General features: G+C 42.6%; 1 protein-coding gene across 1 annotated transcript in view; it reads right to left on the bottom strand.

Moving 5' to 3' along the window:
- The window catches only part of fras1 (Fraser extracellular matrix complex subunit 1), a 398900-nt gene that overhangs the window by 220851 nt on the left and 159579 nt on the right, over window positions 1–18470 (bottom strand). The window contains exons 28-29 of the mRNA XM_041181003.1: window positions 11322–11406; window positions 3634–3970 (exon numbers count right to left, since the gene is read on the bottom strand). Coding sequence (XP_041036937.1) covers window positions 3634–3970; window positions 11322–11406 — 422 coding nt within the window. The remainder of the gene's footprint in view (window positions 1–3633; window positions 3971–11321; window positions 11407–18470) is intronic.

Here is an 18470-nt window from a genome sequence, read left to right as displayed (position 1 = left end):
GCTGCACCTGGAGTGCTGTGTACAGTTTTGATCCCCATATTTAAGGAATGATATACTGGCATTGGAGGCAGTTCAAAATAGATTGACTAGGCCGATTCCTGGGATGAAGGGGTTGACTTATCAATAACAGCTAAACAAGTTAGGCCTTTATTCATTAGAGTTTAGAAGAATGAGGTGCGATCTTATTGAAACATACAAGATTCTGAGAGGGCTTGACATGGTAAATGTTGAGAAGATATTTCCACTAGTGGGGGAATCTTGAACTAGGAGACATAGTTATAGAATAAGGGGGCACTCACTTAAAACTGAGATGCGAAGGAATTTCTTCTCTCAGAGGATGGCGATTGTCAGGAATTCTCTACTCCAGAGAGTTGTGGAGGCTAGATCACTAAAAGTATTTGAAGAGGAGATCGATAGATTTTTGAAATATCGGGGAGTTGAGGACAATGAGGAGCTGACACGAAAGAAGAGTTGAGGCCTGGGGCAGATCAGCCATGATCTTATTGAATGGCAGGGCAATCTTGAGGGGCCGAATTTCTCATGTTCTTATGTAATAGAATTGATTGATTGCAATAGGCCCAATTGAAATAAGTAAAAAATAAATTTAAAACATTTTCAAAACTAGGTACCAGAATTATTTTCCACTGGCAGCCATGTTATGTTTATAACAGGTGCCAAAATGATTTTCCATCTCCAGCTACGTTATGCTACACTAGGTGAAACAGAAGATAGTTTATCTAAGTTGTATTTGTATTTGTGGGTGTTATGAATAAGCTAAGCTTTAAGTTTAAGTTTTCGCTTTAGGTTTGATGTATATTTTTCTATTTGTGGGCTAAAAAGCTGAAACCTGGGATCTAGTTTCATTTTAGAGTGGAGACAGCAGGTCTAAGACTTTGTGTGTCTGCATTCTAATGAGATTTTACGACTCTTGAAGGGAAATTAAAACATACAAGGTAGAAAAAAAAACTGTGCTGTTGCCTAGCAACAGGGGTCCAGAGAGAGGGACCCACAGAGACAGAAAAAAACAAAAAGCAATTTTAATTCAGTTGAAGCCAGGATTCCAGAGAGGCTGGACACTAGAGAGAACTGCAAGTAGCATGTTCCAAAATCAAAGAAGAAAGTCCCCAAATGCAGGGGAGTGGAACAGGAAAGGTTCCAAGAGGACAGTTCAGTCAAAGGAAAAGGTCAAGAACCTGGAAAAGGTCCTGTGAAGTGAAGAGTGAGAACCAGAAAAAGACTCCAAACTTAAAGGGAGTAGCTGCAGGGCACCGATTCAAACCAATACAGACTTGCAAGAAGCCAGAAGATTTAAGGAGACTGCTGAAGGTCTGTAACTCTTAACTATGGGCCTATGTAGCAGTAGTGTTCTATTGGCACAGCTAAGTCTGAGAGAGAGTGCATGAAAAGAAGCTTGAATGAACATGGCGATCAGGGAGAGAGGAACATCAGAAGGAGAGCTTGAAACCCTAGAGGTGGACCCTTGCAGAAGGTGTTTGTGGGAAAGCGTCAGTTTGGGAGAAAGTTCCAAAGCAAGTTCTTTGGGAGTGGAGATTGGAAACCCTTGTGTGACAGACAGAGTTCAGTGAGACAGGTTGGCTCACTGTGTGACAAGCGTCTGAGGGGAGTTGATGAAGGATCCAAAGCATATGTTTGGGGCGGCATCTGTCAATTGGTTTCAGAGTGTGGTGTGCCTCACCATAGGTTGCCTATTGGTTTACATGGACTGCGTACATCCTGTGAGCATTAGAGTATGAGATAGCTTTTGTAATTTGCGTCATCCTTATGAATCTGTATATATCTGTAAAGGTATAGTCTTGGGTGAAGGAGTATTATAATACAGTTAATCTTTTCTAGGTTAATAAATGTTTCATTCTTTTGTTCAAAGTTTATCAGCTGTCTCTGGTGACTCTGTTCAGTAGCCTCTCCACATTTCTAAACAAAAAATAAAAGGATCCATCAAGTTCGCTTCCACCCTGAGATCTGGCTTGTCCAGCAGAAATGTCAGCTGGGATCATAGCACCAGATCCCACAACAACTTTCTATTGTCAGCTATGTTGTGCCACAATGATTGCTCATCACCAATTAAGACATGTTACACAAGCTACTGCAATGACTTCCCACTACAGTATATTAGAGCAGGAGTCAAATTTTCGCTCCTGACAGCTTCCGGCAGTGGTGCTGACAGGAGTCAGGCCTGCCATCCATAGACTTCACTATATATTTTTTAAAACACTGTCATTGGTAACAATTAAATCCCTACAAGTACTTAGTCCTTATAAAAACAAACATTTCCTTCAAGTATTTAATCCCATATAAAAGCATACATTTCCTTCAAGTACTTAATCTCTTGTGAAAATATATCTTTGCATTCGTAGCCCACCTCAAAGACAGCTAATCTGTTTAAAACCAATTGGAGCTGACAGAACCCCCCCCACCCCCAACTGTGATAACAATAGGTTATGTAAGCAGTGAAGCAGCACTAATTCTAGAGTCAACCAACAGTGAAATAGTGAACACTGATTTTTTTCAACTACAAACTGGATGCTTTTTTCCAAGATTTAACTTGACAGTTCCACTGTGTGTAAAAACTGGTAAGCCCTTTCATGTCTACTCTTAATAGCCCCAAGGCACCTGACCTCTCCAAGATGGTACCTTACCTCTCCAATTAACTGTGGCAGCTTTAGACCTTTTCCTCAGATATCTAAAACCCATTAGTCGTGTTTTGGAAATCCCAGTAATGAAAATTGGATCTGTTTCAAGACAGCTGCACTTTTACATGTGCAGTTGCCTCATTGAACCACGGATGTGCAAAGTACAACTTGTCCCCGGTAAAAATATTTCAGGAGTGGGCATTCAGGAATTAAGGCACCAGCACCATTTGGCTAAGGCACAGAGCCCTTGCATCGCAGCAAAAATTCAGACTTAGGTGTTGGAATGACTAACCATCACCTGAAAGGGTATATTCTGGGCACTGGAGTGGGGTGGTGGTGGAAGGTGTTGCAATGATTTCTCTCTCCTCACCTGAGAGTCAACTTGACTGGAGCAGAAATACCGTCGTGAGCCTGCCAGAGTTATTCCAGTTAAATAATTTGACCCTGGGATATGCAAGAGAGTTAAGACTGAGGAGAATGAGCAGATGCACAGCTAGGACCACCATCGAGTGGTACCCTCAATAGGATCAGATAATCCAGGCAAAGGGGAGGGGATTATACGCTGAACTCTACAATATATTTTATTAAAAGGCATTGCTTTCCTCATTGGGGATGGAATTTTGCACAAAATATGGATGGGACAAAAGCCTCTGAATCAAATCTAGAGTGTCATTTCAGTTCTTCATGAATGCAAGTCCACAAACTAAAAGAAAATCATAACTTGGCCTAAACTAGCAATTGCGCACAGAGCACAACTTCTGTTGGAAGTAGAAGTGCCACAATGGTACATTATTTTAGACTGATAGAACAACATATTGTGAACCCGTTCTGGCTACATCTCATCTGGCATTGTTGGAGGCTTGCTCTGTGACAAAAAAAGGTGCAATACTAATAGTCTTAACAAATAAAACATTCTACTCTCTCTCCCAAAAAGGTTGTATAACAAAAAGTTGCATACGGTTGTATTATGATTTACAGAAACGTATTTGGGCCATTACCTGGTGAGTAATTTTGATCTGGAAGAGAATATTCAGGATGTTATGGCCGTCATTAATCTGCAGTAGCACTTGGTCATGCCGGCTGTTGGTTCCATCGTGAGCATAACGCAGCTGTCCCCTTTTGAGATCGTTCAATTGGAATTGCTGTACGCTTACATCTGCTGGGTGCAAAATAAGGCGCCCATGTTTTGGAGGGTCCAAAACTGATAATACCACCTCAGAGGGGTTGTCATCATCTTGAATGTCCAATATCAGATTAGAAATGGCACCGAATTCACCTCTACCGAGCAATAAGACTTTATTAGTCAGCACAAAGGGACCCTGGAAAGAGACAAACCGCAATTAAAAATCACTTATCTCTGTGTTTGATGACTACGTTTGAAAGTAATTATCGGTAAGATTCATAAAACAAATTGAAGTTCTCAATAAAATGCTTTTATTACTATCCGACTGGAAAATTGTTGGATAATGAAAACATTTTACGAAGAACATGAAACATTTCACTGAATTAATCCTTTTATAAATATGGACAAAATATTATTTTTAAACACAGAATCCAATCAATGTTTGTGAAGCCGCTCAACAAGAGTTACAATCCTGGAGGCTTAAAATGTATATATTAAATGTTTAATTACAGCTAATGCAATGGGTGTTAAATTCAACAGCCCCATGAAAACAGGTGCAGGAAATGCAATGCAGGATTAACTTAATTTGCATCCATTGCTTCTGATGCAGACAGCACACTAACCCTCATACCCAAATCTCCCCTCTCCCACAATCTCTCCTGATTTAGAAACTGCAGACTGTGTAAGTTTGCATATCTTACAGTCCCCTTCCTCCCCTGATCACAACCCTACCCTTGTGCCTTTCTCGTTTCAGATAACCATGAACTGCAATCTGGCCAGACAATGGTGGAAGACCAGGAAGGAAATGATGGTTAAGAAAATGGTCACTCAATCTACACATACGCTGCCGCCAGCTCAGGTACTGGCGCTGCATTTAATTTACAGGATGCATTAGAGGCAGGATTCACATGTGGTACGACACCATGCAGGAGTGACCTGCATCCTGGGTGATGGAAGGGCACTGTTGGTGCCAGCTCCCAGAAGACAAAGTCACATACGAGTTCCTCTGCAGAGGAGCACTTCAATAGGATGGGTTACAGAAGCCTGATGGGTATGTAAAACAGAATGGTGCAGTGGCAGGCCTTCCAGAAGCCCTGTGATCACTATAAAGGAACATGGAGGAGGTTGACACCAACTTTGCATAGGGCTTTGTATAAAGTTTGGAACCATCCTTTTCAGCATGGAAGTGGTTGTCAACTCCAATAGCACATCTGTGGACTCAAACATGATGCAACATCTAATGCCGATGTCCCAGCTTCCGTTGCAGCACAAACAGAAGCCACCCAATGTCTAGGTGCTACAGGGGAAGCTTAGATGTTTGCCATGCAAGCTCTGTCTGCAGACACCAGCGTACAAAGGGGTTTGCAATAGCATAAATGACCTCTGATGTAACGGAAATCTCCTCCAAAGCAGTGAAAGCACACTTTTACAACAAGACTTTCACTGAGGTAAGGAAGCAGCTGTTAGTATTTAAAGCATTTACTGCCTGTCAGTTGCTCAGCCTGGTCAACTCCTATTGTCCTCCCCTTTCTTAACCTGGCGAGCTCCAGGAAACCCATGTGCAGACTGTTAAATTCAGAATCCAGGATTAAAATAACAGCTAACAAGCATTTCACATATTTAAACAGCAGACTCATCTGTCCTGCCAGACCTTCCCGCATGCTGCAGGACCCATACTCAGTTTAAAGGCAGAAGTTGGTAGGTTCCTGCCAGCTTCCCGACACACTGGAAGTTTAAGTTGTTGTTGAACACACAGAAACCCACCCACCCTGACAGGTTAAAATACCCCCCATGACACTGTATCTCTATGCCATCAAAAGAAAAGAGGAAAAATTGAGAAAAAAATTGAAAGGGACAGAGAAAAAATCAGTTGTACAGTTTGTGGTGATGGAAGGACTCAGGCTCAGATTTAATACTTAACAGTGCTAGTACAGATGGAACTCTATGGGTGGAATCTAAACAAAGCATATGCAAAGCCTGGTATCCAGTCGAGAACCAGTTTACATTGAACCTGGCTTTACCATGGCTCTTCAACTCAGACACGGCATTAACTTCCCGCTTTCAAGTTTTCCAACCTATAACAGAGAACACGCAGGATGATGCACCAAATCTGTCAAAGGAAACATTTCTAATGAAATGGAGAAAATGAAAAAAGCACCCATGACAGTGGTCAGAACAGCTGAATGCTACATTCATCTCTGAGGCTTCAACAACCAAAGAAATGGAAACGACAGCTGGGAAGGCTGCCCTCAGGGTCTTGGACTCTTCCCTGGAGGACCAGCTATGAGATCTGAGGGATCGAAGTGAGGTGATGTTTCCCAAGGATAGGAAGAAGAGAGCAGCTTCTCAAACCAGCAGACATGGACGGAAGTAGCTGAGGAGGTCAGCAGTGGAAATATAGTCCTTTCAACCTGCAGACAGTGCTCCAAGAGGATCCAGGACCTTAGGAGGGTGGGAAAGGTGATTAGTATAACACTTTGAGATGTTAAGCCTCACACTCTGATTATCCAAGCATTCCCCTGCACAGCACTCCTCAGGCTAATACACCTTGCAGTTCCACACTCTCCAGGAACCTCATAGCCTCATCAGAACAGCCAACAATCTCACTCACTCTCATCCTATTGTCCCATCCCGCCCATGGCTTACAGTTGCTCTCCACAAATGCTGTCCTTCCTTCCTCGCCACACAATCCATTTCTCACATTCGCAACTCTGTTTTCTGTTCTTGCAGAAGAGAGCACATAAATGTCAGGAGGGGCAGACACCCAGGAGAGGTAGGTTTCCCCCCACCCCCCCTCTGTAATGGCTATCTTGACAACCACTGGCCATACATACCCTCTTGGTCCATTGGGAAGGAGGTCTTGTTACAGGAGGTTGCAAATGTCAGCAATGACCTGCTGTGAAATTCTGAACCTCCTGAGGAACAGGTGCTCACGCATGTCAAGAGAACTGATGCTGGGGTCTCAGCACCTTCAATTTAGATCTTTAAACCCATCCATTCCCTCCGAAGAAGCAGCAATTACCTGAGAAGAGGCAACTACTGCTGCTCATGTTGGTGTTCCTAATCCTTTCATTCTTCATCAGACGTCCAAGGCAGAGCTGCATAAGCTGCTACCATATTGCAGCAGTTCAATTCAAGGTGAGTGAATCTAAGTCAGGTAAGATGACTTATAAGAAGTAGGAAATCACCTGCCAAGCAGTGAAAGAACATTCTCAAGAGAAGTCCTGTAAGCACCAGTCTCTCACATGGACATGAATGCAACTGTTCAGTTTTACTTTTTGAAGGGTTTCCAGTCTGTCAGTTTCACTGAACAAAGTACTGTACAAATGCAAGTTGTTATTGTATCAATGGTAAATATCTAACAGTGATGGTATTGGAGTGGTGTACAAATGATATGTAAGTGAGCTCTCAAAAGTGATGGTCCAAAAGGAGTACCCAGCAGTAAAGACACTCACTCAGAGCATTAACAGCTCTTTAAATGATTCATTTTATTTTCTGTTCAGATTTTATTTGTCTCTTTACTCTTCCACTATACATGTTTTGTTGATCTTTCTCAAGATATTTTAGACAGGAGTCATTCTTAGGTATACTGTGACAAAGCTGTCTGAACATAATGTCCCAGATCTTCCAGTCAGCGGTGGAGAGGGTATGCCTGCCACTGACTGTGATTTCATCTGTCCATTTACCATTTTACGTTGGAGCCTTTGCACTTTCTGGTCTTGGCTCCAGAAGGGATCCAGCAACAAACAGTCAGGAAGCCAGATGGAATTCCAGCAAAGCCGTGCCCCCCTTTTCATCATGAAATGGAGATAAGCCCCTGTCTTCAGTTCACTGATTTACATTGTTTTTAAATAGAGCTGTCACACCAATACTCCTTCAACGCCCCGCCACCCCCACCTCCCCTGACAACGCTCACTCTTACCTCTCAACCTCTCTTTAGTGTTTAACCTTCCCGAGTTATCCCCTCACAATGGTCACTTTCCCCCTTCACTCCTGACAGCATTCACCACCTCCCAAAGTACTCACTCCTCAACAACGCTCATCTTTTCCCCTCACTTCTCGACAGTACTCACCATCTCACTCACAACAATGCTCACCCCCTCCCTCCCCACCCCCTGGCTTACCCACCCACCACCCTCACCCTGAACGATGCTAATCTGCTCCCTGCACACTCCTTGACAATGCTGACCTTCCTGTCATTGGCCGAATAAGGACCAGGGATTCCAGGAAATGAGTCGTAAGAGAAAGGGTAAATTTTGATGGGGGGAGGGGGGTGTGTGTGGTGCGGGGATGAGCATTTTCAGGAGTGGGGCGCGGTGAGCATTGGTGGGGGGCAAGGGAGGTGGTATGAACATCATCAGAGGGAAGATGAGTTGCTGCTGTCCATATCAGAAACTTCAGGCCCATTTTTCTATTTAGCATTAATGAATCTGGAGTCAGTAAATGTATGGTTGTATGAATTATTAATTATACTTAGCATCATTAAGCTTATCTTCCATAAAAATGTCTAAAGATGACAGATCTTCCTATTAGTGTGATATGTAAATCTATGCGACAAAGGCAGAGTACAAAGAAGATCTTGTGTCAGCCTGGAAGATAATTGTTCAGCTTGTTAATAATTCAGCAGCAATTTACTTGAAAGAACTGATAGATGATTCAATAGATACTAAAGGAAGGGGCAGGACCACAGTGACCACTCTCTATTTGAACCCCATCCCAGCCACCTTCTTCTCTGAATCTTTGCAGTTCTATCTCCTTCCCCCAGACCATCCAGGCAGATATGAACCTACCTTGCATGTCAAAGCACTCAGCACAGTTAAATCCAATAGCAGAACCCTGACAGCAACCAGCAAAAATCTGATCTTGGCAGCAAACCAAACTATAGGAAGCAGTTCTCAGGCCAGCGCTCACACCACAATTGAAACCCAATGGTGTCATCAGGCCTCAGTCTACATATTTAAACAAGGGCTCTCCTGGCTTCAGGCAGTTGCTTTTGCTCTCTGGTCAGAACAGTAGGTTAAAATGAAAGATGGTGCAATTCAAATGGGACATTAGTGAGTTGAATACCTGGTCCATTTTACCTACCTGGTTTCCATTGGTTGGGCAGTGTTTAAAAACCACCCCTATAAATTCTGCATTAACTCTGTCATAATGAGAAATGTTTGGGATCTGCTTATTTGAAATGCTTTAAAAGTGGAATTTGGTTTTAATTAACAAGTAGTAAATAGAAGTGGATAATGAAAATCAAACACAGAACCAAAAAGTTCTGAAAATACACAGTAGGCTAGTCCACATCTGCATGAAGGATGACAATCAACTTATTATTTTTCATTTAGATGCTTATTGGTTAGCTGTGCATTTTGTGATTTTTTTTTGATTAAGTGTGAATTTAGGAAATGCAGAAATAAAACATAGTTTACCATAGCACCTAACATTCAATGTCATGAAACTGTAGATCAGAAGTTTTAGTTGCAGCGTTCAGAAACTCAAATATTTACCTTCTTTGTTTCGTAGGTCAGCAACTCCAATTCCTGATGAGCCTCAAGCCTCTTGCGCACATGGCCAGCTGCGAAAAAGCCACACATGCGCAGTTATGTTTTTTTCCGCTCTTCAGGCTGGAGCCCAGCCCTGCACACCTGCGCGGAAGAAATGGAACGGTGCGAAAACGCAGGTCAGATGACCTGATAGGGAGCGCCATTGTACTGGGTGTATCCCAGGGAGCAGAACATGAGAGGGGGACAGGGAGAAGTCCAAAAAGATAATCCCAGGTAAGGGATGAAGACAAGGGACAGGAATAGGTCCCATTAAATAAAGTTAAAGAAAAGAACAGAGTAACCAGCTCCAAAGTCAAGAAAGAACTGCAGCGAGCAGACTTTAAGTGAAGTGAGCACAAGAGGTGCCCTGAAGATCTGAGAAAGCAGCCGAAGGTTGGTGACTCCATGCTATGGGCTGTTGGGGCAAAGGTACCCCTTCACAGCAGTAGTGTTCTGCTTAGCATGGTGGAAGATTTGAGTTTGTGCACGGAAGGTGAAGCTTGCGTGTACTCAGTAATCCAGGTGAAAAGAATCTCAGAAGGCAAGGCTGAAAACCTGCGAGATGGCGAGATGAGTCATTTCATTGATGAAAACGTCCAAGTGGAAGCGACTTTTGAAGAGGATTGCAAGGCGTGATCTTCAAATGTGGAGATTTGAAATCATTGTGAGAAGACAAAGTTTCAGTAAGAGTGGCTGGCTCACAATGTGACAAACGCCTGAGAGGGTTGTTAAGAAATGCATGTAATCTTTTTGGTCGCATCTGTCATCCATTGTGTCATATGATGGGTCCACAGTTTGCCTGTTAATTCACATATGCCTCATACTTACCATGAATATTAGAATATATGATAGATATTATAAATGTTTTATCTTTCTAAACTCGTAGAGTAAAGTTTATTTTCATTTGTTCAAAAGCCGTGGAATCTTGTAGCTTTATTCACTTAATCAGCATTGTGGATCTCAAATTTTATCTACTTTAAACAAAATGTTGTTGGTCCCTAACTGGATCTGCCCCCAGGTTCCATGGTCTGTCCAAGGATCGGAACAGTGGTTTCCCACAAGACAAATTCACAACTTTGGCTGTGTCATCAGAAGACAGCCATGACACCCACATCGTGGGTGGATTATTTTTTGTGTTCATCAGGGTGAGAGATGGCAGTATTGTAAATGGTAACCAAATATTTTCATTTATGCCCTTCAACTCAATGCCTTTTTAATTAAGAGGTGTTGCAATTAAAGCCTGTGAAATTCTAATTTCAAGTACTTTGTGGTATAGCTGAGAAACCCCATACCATTTTGTTTTTGCTACTGTTCTGACCTAAAAGATTTTTTACCCTCTCTTCCACTGTACAAAGTCCACTTGGTCCTACAAACTTGTTTGTTCAGACATTTATACTGTGAAAGCTCACTTTCTATAAGTGAGATGCAAACTCCCTCAGCACAATAGTCTCAGCCACAGCACCTTGATGTCTCATTATGTCAAAGCTCAACCTGTAGCAAAGCAACTACCCAAAACTAAATGCATTTTTTTTTAACACTTATACTTTCCAATACCATGATAATGCTTTATTTGGCAAGATAGGAATTGAACAGAATGCAAGAAATTCCTATCTTTTTAGAAGACTGAGCTAACTCTTGCAACACACACACTTTGTTGCTTGTATTTACTACTTCAGACAAAAGTAGTGTGGGCATCATTACCTGTCTGGTATTCTTTATTTACAGACAGGAAGTGACCATAATGGGAGGTCCCTCATTCTCAGGTATATCATTTCCTCTTCGTTAAATCGTAAAATGGCAATGACCTTATTCTTAAAACCGAGAAGCCAATTCTGGGAGGAGTTTATAATAGGTGAAAGCCTGATTCAACAATGCCTCGGTGAGAAGAGTGAAAAATGATCAGTTCAGTTTAAAATCTGGGCATTGTCGTCCTCTACTTTTTCCAGCTAAAGAAAGATTGAATACCCAAAGCTTTGAATGTAGAAGCAGGAAATATTTAATTTCAGTGAGTACCTTGAATGAGAGAGCTTGAGTTTTAATTGTTTCTGGAAGGGAGTATAGTTGATGGTCACTGGCTTTCAGGATAAAGTGACCCTTCCTGGCAAATAAAAAAGACAAAAGATAAAACAAAACTTTAGAGTAATAGAAAATCACTTGTTATTTTTAATTTGAACTTTTACAAACTCATACAAAACATCAGAGCATTTGACCATTGAGGTCTAATTGTTGGCTGCAGCCTCCCATTATATGACAGCTACACAATAAAAACGGTTTCTGTGAAAATAATGAATAGCAAAATGATAGCAATGCAAAGAACCACAGAATATTCCTGTTATTCAAACCGTTTGCTAAATGGCACTAATATTAGTCATTTCAGTTCATAAATGCTCTCTGTATTCTCAGTCTGGCTGGAACCATCATCACCTTTGGTGTATTCTCCAATACTGATGGACTTCAGCTCAGAAGTTCTGGCAATAATTTCAGGATATGCTCTCAATTCATTCACTTATTCATGCTTTTCTGTATATTTGCAAATACAGTTGGGATTTGATTACTGATATATGAAATGCATCTTATTTAACAATTTGCACACGGTTCTAGACAGTAAGATTTTAAATTCTGTTTAATAGTTTGACAATTCATTAAACAAATATTTCATAAGCCTCTTACTGAACAGGGCTCTTGGTTTTCTGATACCAAGCTGAAGAGTACGGCAAGTTAGTACAGGAAAACAACTTCATGTGAAACATAGACTAAAGCACAAAAAATACCAACAGTGACATACAAATTAATTAAAATATTCATATGATAATGTCACAAAACACTATTTCATCGCCTGTCAACTGTTAAAAATGCAAATCACTACAATAGATATTAATGGCTCTGATTTTGCAATCAGCGCCAAAGCAAGGATGCTTGCTGCTGACCTTGAAGATAGCTGCCCACAAAGATCTAGCGATTTCTGTGTCATGATTTTTCTGATGTTAGTTTAAATCTGGTGCCAAGTGAAGGTGGGTGTCTAGGTGTGCAGCAGCTATGTCTCAACAAGCAGGAAATGTAAGAACATAGGAACAGAAGTAGTCCATTTAGTTCCTCGAGTCTGTTACACCATTCAATGAGATCATGGTTGATCTGTAACCTAACTACAAATACTCACCATTGCCCAATATGCCTTAATACTTTTGGTTAATAACAATCTATCAATCTCAGATTTAAAATTAACAATTAATCTAGCATCACTTGTTGGTTGTGGAACCAAATTTCAAACATCTGCCATCCTTTTATGTGCTGAAGTGTTTTCAAATTTCACTCCTGAAAGGATTGTCTCTAATTTATAGACCATAGCCTCAGCCCTGAACATTCCAACCAGCAGAAATAGTTTCCCCCAATCTTCCATATCTGTTTCCCTCATCTTGAAGACGTCAATCAAATCGTCCTGCAGCCTTCTAAATTCCAAGGAATACAACCCTAGTTTCTGTAATTTCTCTTTGTAATTTAATCATTGCAGTCCAGATATCATTCAGGTAACTCTATGCTTCATTCCATTCAAGGCTAATACATCCTTCCTAAGGTGTGCTGCCCACAACTGCTTACAGTAATCCCAAATGTAATCTGACCAGGGCTTTGTATAGCTGAAGCATGACTTCTACCCCGGTGTAATCTAGTCCTCTAGGTATAAAGACCAGCATTCCATTAGCCTTTTTGATTGCTTTCTTTACATGTTCGTGGTATTGTAATAGCCTACGTAATTGGAACCCTGAGTTTCTTTGGACCTCCAATGTGTCTATCTTCTCACCATTTAGGAATTACTCTGTTATGTTCTTTTTAGGTCCAAAGTGGATTACCTTCATTTTGACGAAGTAAAATCCATTTGCCACAATTTTGCCTATTTATTTAATCTATTAATATCTCTTTGTAATTTAACCTTTCCATCTACACTGCTTACAGCGCCGCCTGTCTTGGTGTCATCAGAAAATCCAGATATGTGACTGTCTGCCCCATTATCAAAGTCATTAATAAATACAGTGAACAGTTGAGGCCCCAGTCTTTGAGATCTTTGTGAGGCACCACAAATGACATCTTGTCAATCAGAGTATCCATCCATTAACCCTACCCTCCGTCTCCTGCCATTCAACCAATTTCTGAACCAAGCCAACAATTTTCCTTCAATTTCATGAAATTCCAGCATGCTGATCTCTTCCTCAACTATAAGGAGGAATTATGTAATTATTCAACATGTCTGGCGTTCTCTCTTTTCAATGACAATATCAGTGTGATCAGCTTTGAAACATACTCATTGCTCATACACACCCTCTTCTTCCTAATATGGTTATGAAGGTAAACGGCCAATCACACAGAAATATGAACACAACAAACCAGGAAGTTAAAAGTATTTAATAACCTTTACTTTTAATTTCATTTTTAGAGAGCATAATAAATTATGATTAGGTTAATAAAGAAGCAAAAATAAAGATTTTATTTTCTTTTTAAAGTTTAAAATAAATAGCATGCATCATCACTGTGGAGAAATTTGACATTGCGATAATATGAAGTTAGCCGTTCGGGACCCTGAGGATATTTAGCAGTAATTATGAACTTGGTACACCATTAAAAACCAGTTATGCATCATCAACAAGATATAACTTTTTTGAGGGTTTTTACAGCAAATAGAGCACATTAGGAAGGAAGATTTACATTTCTATATTGCTTTCCATGACCATTGGACATGTTAAGCAATTTACAGCTTCGTAAGAGTGTCCTGCAATCAGTTCTTGTTGAAAATAACTAGAGTGACATCACAAGGCAGCATGAGAGAGCGGTGGAGAGATCAGAACCAGTGCAAGTGCAGGGAAGCTTCAAAAAGTGACGTCAGCACAAAGGTGGGAGCTGATTGGTGAGTAGTGCAGAAGTGCTTTTCTCCAGTTTAAAATAGATTAAGCTAAGGAAAGGTAAGGGTTCTAGCTTTTATTTAAAGTACATAAATAATTTAACTTTTTAAAATGTATTTAACTTAAAATAAGGGGTGTTTTTCAACTAAAGACATGGCAGGACAGCTCAGTCCCGTGTTATGTACTGCCTGCAACATGTGGGATGTCCCAGATGCTCCTTGCGCTCTAACCAACGATGTGTGCAGTAAGTGCCACCAGCTGCAGCTATTTGAGCTCAGAGCTTCGGAGCTTGAGCAGCAGCTGGAGGCACTGAGGTGCATCCGCGTGGCTGAGAGTTTCGTGGATAGCACGTTTTTAGATGTGGTCACCCCACAGCTTAGGGAAGTGCAGACAGAGAGGGAATAGGTGACCATCAGTCAGAAGGAAGGTGTCAGGCAGGGAGTCAGGAAATCCCCAGCGTAAATCTCGCTCAAGAACTGTTTTTCTATGTTGGAAAACGGTGAGAGTGACGGTTCCTCTGGGGAGTGCGGCCACGCTCATGCCATGGTGAGTGACTCAGCTGCACGGGTGGGGGGAGGGAAAAGAGGCAAAGAGCAATCGTGGTAGTAGACTCGAAGTAGGGCGAACAGACTGGCGTTTCTGTAGAGGTGACTCCAGAACGGTATGTTGCCTCCCTGGCACCAGGGTCAGGGATGTCACTGAACGGCTGCAGGGCATTCTAAAGGGGGAGGGCAAACGGACAGAAATCGTGGTGCGTATTGGTACCTATGGTACAGGTAGAAAGAGGAATGAGGTCCTGCAAGCAGAATTTAGGGAGCTAGGAAGCAGATTAAAAAAACCGGACCTCAAAAGGTAGCAATCTCTGGATTACTTACAGTGCCACGCACTAGTTAGTCCAGACAAATGCATGGCTGGAAAGATGGTGCAGGAGGGAGGGCTTCAGATTTCTGGGACATTGGGACTGTTTCTGGGGGCTGTGGGACGTGTACAAGGTGGACAGGTTGCACCTGAGCCGGAATGGGACCAACATCCTTGCAGGGAGGTTTTCTAATGCTGTTGGGGAGGGTTTAAACTAACTTGGCAGGGGGATAGGATCCTGAGAGCAGTTTCAGCAGGGGGAGATGCACAGCCAAAATTAGAAGAGAGAGCAAGTGAGTCTGGAAGGCATAGAAATTATAGGCCAGTTAAGGCACAAAGGAGTTTGGGAAGGTTGGATGGTATTTATTTTAATGCAAGGAGTCTGACGAATAAGGCAGATGAGTTGAGGGCATAAATTAACATGTGGAAGTATGATGTCGCTGCTGTCACAGAAACATGGTTGAGAGAGGGGTAGGATTGGCAGCTCAACATTCCAGGATATAGGGTCCTCAGGCGAGACAGGGAAGGAGGTAAAAGAGGAAGGGGTATCGCAATATTGATCAAGGAATCAATTATAGCAGTAAGCAGGAATAACATCTTAGAAGGCTCCTCAAATGAAGCTATATGGGTAGAACTTAAAAACAAAAAAGAAGCAATTACATTGCTGGGAGTGTACTATAGGCCCCAAACAGTCAGGGAGAAATAGAAGAGCAGATATGTATGCAAATTTCAGAGAAGTATAAAAATAATAGGGTAGTAACAGTGGGGGATTTCAATTTCCCCAACATTAACTGTGTTAGTCATAGTGTGATAGGTTTAGAGGGAGCGGAATTCTTAAAATGCATCCAAGAGAGCTTTTGAAGCCAGTACATAGAAGTTCCTACAAGAGAGGGGTGGTCTTGGACTTCTTACAAGAGAGGGGGCGGTCTTGGACATAATTTTAGGGAATGAAGCCAGGCAAGTTGTAGAGGTATCAGTGGCGGGTCATTTTACAGAAAGTGATCATAACTCCATTAGGTTCAAGGTTGTTCTGGAAAAGTACAAGATGGGCCAGAAATCAGAGTTTTAAATTGGGGGAGGGCCGATTTTATAAGATCAGAAATAGGGAGAGAACAGGGCCAACATATTCCAGTAAAGATAAAGGGTGGGACCAACAAATCCAGGGATTACACTTGGAGAGGCAGGGATTAATCAAGGACAGTCAGCATGGTTTTGTTATGGGGAGGTCATGTCTGACCAATTTGATTGAATTTTTCAAAGACGTGACCAGGAGTGTAATTGAGGGCAATGCATTTGATGTAGTCTACATGGACTTCAGCAGGACTTTTGATAAAGTCCCACATGGGAGGGGAGACTGATAACAAAGGTAAGAGCCAATGGGATCGAAGGCAATTTGGCAAATTGGCTCCAGAATTGGCTGAGTGGCAGGAAGCAGAGGGTATTGGTCGAGGGGTGATTTTGTGACTGGATGCCTGTGTCCAATGGGGTTCCACAGGGATCGGTGTTGGTTCTCTTGCTGTTTGTGGTATATATAAACGACTTAGACTTGAATGTAGGAGGGTTGATGAGTAAATTCGCGGATTACACGAAAATTGGTGGGGTGGTCAAAAATGAGGAGGATAGCGTTACATTACAGGAGGATATGGTGGGCTGATCAGTGGCAAATGGAATTTAATCCGGATAAGTGTGAGGTGATGCACTGTGGCAGGACAAACAAGGGACGGGAATACACGATGAATGGTAAGACCCTGGGAAGTACCGAGGAGCAGAGGGACCTTGGTGCGCATGTCCACCAGTCCCTCAAGATAGCGGGACAGGTAGATAAGGTGGTGAAGAAGGCATATGGGATACTTGCCTTTATTAGCCGAGGCATAGAATATAAGAGCAGGGAGGTTATGCTGGAACTGTGTAAAACATTGGTTAGGCTACAGCTAGAGTATTGCATACAGTTTTGGAATCCGCATTATAGGAAAGAGTGCAGAGGAGATTTACCAGGATGTTGTCTGGATAGATTGGGGTTATTTTCCTTGGAGCAGAGGAGATTGAGGGGGGACATAATTGAGGTGCATAAAATTATGAGGGGCATAGATAGGGTAGGCAAGAAGGAGCTTTTCCCCTTGGTGGAGAGATCAATAACCAGGGGGCATAGATTTAAGGTAAGGGACAGGAGGTTTAGAAGGGATGTGAGGAAGAATCTTTTCAACCAGAGGGTGGTGGGAATCTGGAACTCACTGCCTGAAAGGGTGGTGGAGGCAGAAACCGTTATAACATTTAAGAAGTATTTGGATATGCACTTGCAATGCCATGGCATACAAGGCTATGGGCCTCTGCTGGGAAATGGGATTAGAATAGTTAGGTACTTGTTTGACTGGCACAGACTCAATGGGCCAAAGGGCCTTTTTCTGTGCTGTCGACCTCTATGACTCTATGCCAGCCAATGAAGTATTGCTTTTGAAGTGTAGTCACTGGGCAGAATCGTTTTGAGGCGTCGGGGATCTCTGGAGAGCAGATGAGAGACCAGCCCAGCCTCTTATCGGGAAGGCCTGCTCCAAACCAGATGCCAATCAGACAGTGGCGAGGCCAGAAATGGAATACCCTAGAATCAAGCCCCCGGGGGTGGAAGTCTCCCCTGTGAAGGGGTGGTTCGTAGGGGGTGGCGGGGAGGGGTGTAGGGGGATCGGCAGCAAGGGTACTAGGGTGGCTCTCATTGGGCCCTCCCCCTTCTCAATGTCCAGTCCCTTGATAAGACACTGAGTGCCTTTGATTGAGGGATCCCCTCCCACAGGTGACAAGCTGATGTGTTGTGCATGCTGCATGGTGACAGGCCCAGCTGCAGCTGGATTAATATAAGCAGCGGCATGGGTAGGGAGGGGGATTGGTTGAGGTTCTTATGTGGTCATTAATTGGCCACTTAAGGATCTTCGTTGGCAGCGGGGCAGGAAGGTCCACCATGGACCTCCCTGCCAGGAACTTAATTATGGCGGAGATGGGATGCTGGCAAGGTTCCTGTACGTCACCATGGCACCTAATTAAAAGCCCATCCCAACTCCAAGCTCGAAACCAACGAGAACACAAGATTCCAACCACTGTTGTAATGTAGGAAATGCAGCAGCTAATTTATGCTCCACACACTCCCACAAACAGCAATGTGACCATGACTAGATAATCTGTCTTTTGTGATGTTGATGTAAGAGTGGAAGTTCTCATTAATTCTATTGATTTCCATGATTGAAGTACGGTGCAGAGATAGCAGAGGGAGGCTGATTTGGCAGTGGTGGTGGGGGGTGGTGGTTCTCTTTGGTGGGGCGGGGGTGTGTGTGTGTGTGTGTGTGTGTGTGTGTGTGTGTGTGTGTGTGTGGAAGAGGGAGCTGTACTTCAGTAGCACACCCTCTGGAAAAGTGTAGAATCACTTGGT

Source organism: Carcharodon carcharias, chromosome 1 (assembly GCF_017639515.1).
Source record: "Carcharodon carcharias isolate sCarCar2 chromosome 1, sCarCar2.pri, whole genome shotgun sequence".
In the NCBI taxonomy this organism is placed as follows: Eukaryota; Metazoa; Chordata; class Chondrichthyes; order Lamniformes; family Lamnidae; genus Carcharodon; species Carcharodon carcharias.
Note: the sequence above shows the minus strand (reverse complement) of the source record. Positions and strands in the feature narration are given on the sequence as shown.